Source organism: Diadema setosum, chromosome 20 (genome assembly GCF_964275005.1).
Source record: "Diadema setosum chromosome 20, eeDiaSeto1, whole genome shotgun sequence".
Taxonomy (NCBI): Eukaryota; Metazoa; Echinodermata; class Echinoidea; order Diadematoida; family Diadematidae; genus Diadema; species Diadema setosum.
The window spans coordinates 25123914-25129866 of NC_092704.1; the positions used below are offsets into that span (position 1 = coordinate 25123914).

General features: G+C 41.6%; 1 protein-coding gene across 1 annotated transcript; it reads right to left on the bottom strand.

Moving 5' to 3' along the window:
* Positions 1-236: 236 nt before the first annotated feature.
* LOC140243529 (uncharacterized) lies at positions 237-1043 on the bottom strand. Its single transcript, XM_072323200.1, has one exon. It carries the CDS (start codon positions 1041-1043, stop codon positions 237-239), a length of 807 nt encoding a protein of 268 aa, XP_072179301.1.
* Positions 1044-5953: the final 4910 nt, after the last annotated feature.

Below are 5953 nucleotides of genomic sequence, written 5' to 3' on the forward strand. Positions count from 1 at the left end.
AAACGAGACCATTAAATGCTACGAGCACAAAGCGTGGGGCACTGCACTATGATGATCCATCCGTTGACGACATAGATACAGCTTTTACGCAGCATTTTGATATCAAACACCACTTACAATACTACATATTCGCCGAACATACCCTTTATAAAATGTGCATAATAATTATCAAGTGCATAAAAGACGCTTGTGAAAAACAAGTGACAGTTCTTCTTCTTGTCAGTAGTCTGCTTCCTTCAACCTTGAAGATTCTTGCAGAACTTGGTGATAGTGTGTGTCATAGGGGTAAGGTGCATGTGCCAATAATTTACAAGGTGCAAGTAAAAACTGCCTCGAATGTAGCTGTTGCTGCCTTCCGTCAGCAGGAGACGAAAGGCGTTAACTGAAGAGGCCGTCACAACATCAGGGAGGGCATTCCAGGATATAACAGTTCTAGGAAAGAACGAGTTTTGGTGCTGTTGTGTCCGGGATTGAGGGATAAGGTAGCCGTGAGTGTTCACACCTCTGGATGGTCTGGTGGATTTGGTGACGAAAGCCTCACAGTTGAATGGTACAAGCTGGGTGTGGATCTTGTAGAACATCACAAGACGGAGATGTTCACGTCGCTGTTGTAGTGATGGCCATCCTAGCTCCTGCAGCATTGATGATACACTTGATGTATTCCGGTATCGGTGTAGAGTGTATCTGGCTGCCCTCCGCTGGATCATCTCAATTTTGCTGATATTCCTTGCAGTTGATGGATCCCACACGGAGGAGGCATATTCCACTAGAGGTCTGACCAGTGTTCTGTATGCTGTGGTTTTGAGTTTCGGTGAGTTGAGGTGCAGATTTCTTCTCAGGAAGGCCAGGGTGTTATTAGCCTTTTGGCAGACATTGTCAACATGCTTGTTCCAGTTTAGGTCTGATGTTATTGTGACGCCGAGGTATTTTGTGGCTTCCACAGGGGTCAGGATTGAGTTGTTGAGTTTGTACTGATGTACTATCCGATTCCTCTTCCTAGTGACTGATATCACTTCACACTTACTGGTGTTCAGCTCCATCATCCATTTGTCTGTCCATTCACCGAGCATGTCAAGATCTTGTTGCAGCTGTTTGGTGTCAGCATCCGAGTGGATTGTGAGGGAGACAATGGCATCGCCAGCAAACATTCGGAACTTTGATCTAAGTTGGTCAGGCAGGTCATTTATGAAGTACAGGAAGAGAAACGGACCAAGTACGGACCCCTGCGGCACTCCAGAGTCTACGTCAACATGTGATGATCTACAGCCATCGAGAAGTACCTGCTGTTTTCGGTTCTTCACAAAGCTGGTAATCCACCGATGGCTGAGTCCTCTAACTCCATAGCAGTCAAACTTCTGAAGGAGGCGTTGGTGGCCGACCTTGTCAAAAGCCTTGCTGAAGTCCAGCACCAGGATGTCTGTCTGTTTTCCTTCTTGTAGGTTTTTCATCAGGTCACTCACCAACCCCAACAACTGGAGCTCACATGATCTTTGTTGTCTGAAACCATGCTGGAGTGGGTACAGGATGTCTTGGTGATTTCCTTGCGCCATGATGTTGCTTGCTAGGATGTGCTCCATCAGCTTACAGGAGATGCATGTAAGGGAGATGGGCCTGTAGTTGCTTGGGTCTGCTCTATCTCCTTTCTTGAAGACTGGTACTATGTTTGCATGTCTCCAATCATCTGGGATTTCTCCAGAGTTGTATGACTTCCTGAAGATGTTACACAGGCAAGGTGCAATGGTATTCGACAGCTCCTTCAGTACTCGTGGAGTAATCCCATCAGGACCACCTGCCTTCTTTGGATTGAGTTTGTCAAGTAACTTCTTGACACCTGCCGTTGTGATGTTGATGTCAGGCATGGTTTCATATGGCGAGTTTGGGGGAAGCAGATCGCATGGAACTGGAGTCTCCTTTGTGAATACGGTTTGGAACTGGTGGTTGAGAGCAGTTGTATCGCAGGGCAATTTCTTAAAGTTGTCTGACAATCTCACTCAAAAGTATCAAGTACAATTTATGAGGAAAAACGTGATTAATGGTGTAAACATTATGTCGAATTCTAGCTTTCAAAATGTTAAGCCTTGCAAAACAAAGTTGATGTATTTATTACATTTCTTTGGATTCCTTTTGGTGCGATTTAAAAACTTTTGATTGCCGTAATGAAGTAAACATCGTTCATCTGCATGGTGTCATTTGATATTGCCATCAAAATCACACGCATCCAGTGGTTGCCATCGCGGTTTTTCTTTTCTTCTTACTTTTACCTGCCAACAGGTTCAGTCACCGTCAAAACATCCGGGTATTTATTCTACGGGCAAACACACTTGCACTTTTAACACGACGACAGTGATCAAGATAGCCTTTTTCACACTCGTCAAATACGGGTAAGCTGATAATAAGCTTTATGATTAGCTTAAAGGCATTATTTAACATTTTGCAGATGAAACAAAAACCCGGCTTTAGTTCTTGAAATTATTCTAAAATGTGAGTTAGGGATAGAAAGAACCTATGTAAAAATCTTTATTATGATGATCAATGTCATGTGTACAATAGTTATAATAAAATTGTTTCTAGACTAAACCGTGAAGTTATGGTTTATTGAGAAAAACAGTGATGTGATATCTCCTTATATTTTAGGTTTTATCGCGAAATTTTTATATGGTGGGATGTTTTGTGCTACAGCTGACCTACACATATGCATCAACTGTGATAACTCGAACATTTTAAAAATCCCTGCTCCCAATGGTAAACTGTACCTTTAAGCTTTTGGTAGCCTCGAAAATATAAACTGCGCTGTATTACTGAAGGTTATACACTTAACTGAACTTGATTCTTTATTAATTGCTTAAATACGTGGTCGTTAACGAAGAAATTAATGCTTGTATCAAAGGAAGCAACAATGTGACTACGTCTCCTCCATATAGAACTATATAATAGGAAATGAGGATGAAGTGCTTGCCTATGATAATAACCGAGCTTTTGATCTGCGACGCGAATGCTACGAAATAGACAACGCTGATCGTGATGCCAAAAACGGAGTTCTGCACATGCGCGAGACAGCTGTTTCCATTGTCTAACCCGGAAAACTGCGTCGTCACAGGGTTCGCGTCGCAGACGCAAAAGGAAGTACTAGTACATCAACATGCTGCTGCTCCTGGAATCGAACCAGGGACCTCATAATTGATAATACGCGATGGGACATATCCACTGGGCCAATACAGCTCCTGGATGAAGATTGGCTCAAAATCTTCTCAGAGTTTCAGACGATTATTATGAGATTTTGATACTGCTCTCTGGCCGACTTAATTTCTTCCATTCACTGCTTCAAAAATAATTATCCCTGTGCATGATTTTCAATCTCTCGCAGCCTCGTACATTAACAATCGAATCAATATGATAGACGAAACCATGTACTCGAGTATACCACTGGAGGCTATAATACACCCAAGTACTCTCGAAATAAATAACTAGCCGAGATTTCTTGTTCATTGCACATAACAATAGCAAGGCACAGTGACCATTTACGTACAGTCGTGGTCGACATACAGTTTGGCTGCTCGTTTACATAAACAAGTACTAGGCGCCCACATGATACTGTATGAACGCATTCACTCACGCACAAGACTACCTCACTGGGGATTGCAAACACATGTCGGTATAAAAATCATTATTCTCGTTGCGACAAAAAAAAAAAAAAATCTACAAAAAGTGGTACCAGTGCATGAGTTCTTGTTTGTCAAAACATCGGGGAGGTCTCCTGTGGAATTGAGGTCGCTGCATCATGACGTACACAACTCACGTATCAACTACATCTATTTTGTAACAGTATTCAATTTCACACAGTCATAACGTGACCAAGTAGGAGCGAGGGAGGGGGGATGGGGGTCGGGTCGAGGGAATCCATTGTCAGAACATAGTACCCAAAAATGTATAAAGATCATCATTATATTTTGTGCAGAGGCAATGGGACTTTGGTGTCTGTAAGACGACCAACGGTATTCAAAATACACTGTGTACTCCCTTGCCAGTTACACGAAGATCATGAATGCATTCTCTGTTTTAATTCATTGCTGTATGGAACTGAACTAACATCTGCTCATCTGGGCTATTATAAACAATGTATAAGTACTTTGCATTTAGGTACACAATTTTAGGTCGACTAGCAGTAACCATAGCGGAAAGGGGAGAGAAAATCTTCCCTGCTGCGTTATGTGTTTACTATCCCAAACAAGAGACACACACGGGTGTATTTCTGATACAATGTGCTCGCAACAAACAGAATTTGAGATCGCAAAAACATTATTCATATCTCGGGCACATGCATGTACTTTTAATACTTTTGTGCGATGTAATTTGCCGAATGGTTCAAGAGATAACAGTGAGATACACATCAGAATGAAACAAAATATGACAACAAACTGACGCAGATTTATTCGTCTTTATCATTATTTTCCACATAATGATAGGCCATTCGGATTTCCGTCGTTGTTGTATTGACCAAAGGAGCATGCACAGCCATTGGTATAACGAGGGTTCTACACAGCAGAATCACACACAGCATAATACTCCGTAACCGTTATACTTGAGACAGAGGTATATCACGTGCACTTGCATGGACGGAGTTTCACCGGATGTGGTTGAAGCTGGATATTTGTTTCCTACCGTATTTCACACACACCGAAGAATCTTGAAGAATGCATGCAGCATTGTGTTTTGGGGTTATTTTTGTGTGTTTGTTTGTTTTTTTGTAAGTACATGGATCCTATATGTTTTCAAATCACTTCACAGCTCACAATACAGAGGTGGATCTATGACCCCATAATACCTCCAGTTACTGAGTAATATACCATCTCACCCATTAATATACCAATAATATACCATCTCACCCAGTAATATACCGTCTCACCCATTAAAGGGATGGTACAGTATTGGTGGAGATGAGAATTGGGCTTTAAACTTTCAGCGAGATACCAAGAAAACACTAATGATATAGTACAGAGCATACCATTTCAAGAGGAATTGAAAGTTTATTTGATGAAAATCGGGTTTTAAATGACTGAAACATCCAAAAACTAAAGTAAAACAAAGCGATCGTAATAAAGAGTGGCTCCCACACTTTATTAGAATAACCCTTTTCTGGATATCTCTGCCATTTCAAAACCAATTTTCATCAAATAAACATTGAATTCCTCATAGAATTACATGCTCTTTCATATTTCATAAGAGGTTTCTCATTATGTCACCAAAAACTGTTAGAAACCTGAAATTAGGTCTCAACCAAAACTATACGATCCCTTTAAAAGAGAAAAGAAAATTAAATCGGTGAGAAAACACAACATTGTTCCACGAAAGACAACAAAACAAAACTTATCACCCCTATTTCAACTATACAGTGGCAGGAATAATATTAAGAATCATGGTTGTTGTATTATGCAAAAACAAATGCAATTACATGTGAACATGCTGGAAATACAATTACTACAAGTGGTAATCTATTTTCCAGAGTCCATTCAAGTTGATGCGGGGAGGGGAGGGGAGAGAAATACATCAAACTCCGTAAAGGGTTACAGCAGGGAAGTGGGACACCTCCCTGGTTACAGTCACCGTGTCATTCACAGGTTGAAAAGCGTTTCACATGATACCATGCCGAGGAGGAGCATAAAAGTACGGGGGGGGGGGGAGGGGGGGGAGGGGGGGGGGAGGGGGGGGGAGGGGGGTAAGTAATAGGTGCAAACCTATCGCTTCATCGTCAACAGGTTAACATAAAAAAATCACAGAATAAACAAAAGCCGTCTGACCTGTAAGATACTGGATAGCTGACTTTTATATACGCAGTCTCTCTCTCTCTCTCTCTCTCCCTCTCTCTCTCTCCATCTCTTCACACTGTGCGATTTTTTAGGAGATTCACACTGTGAGATGTCACATCGCCAGAAATCGCCTACAAATCGCAGTGTGA

Bases quoted from the DNA above. Each gene is read 5' to 3' on its own strand.
- LOC140243529 (XM_072323200.1), bottom strand. From the start codon at position 1,043: ATGATGGAGCTGAACACCAGTAAGTGTGAAGTGATATCAGTCACTAGG.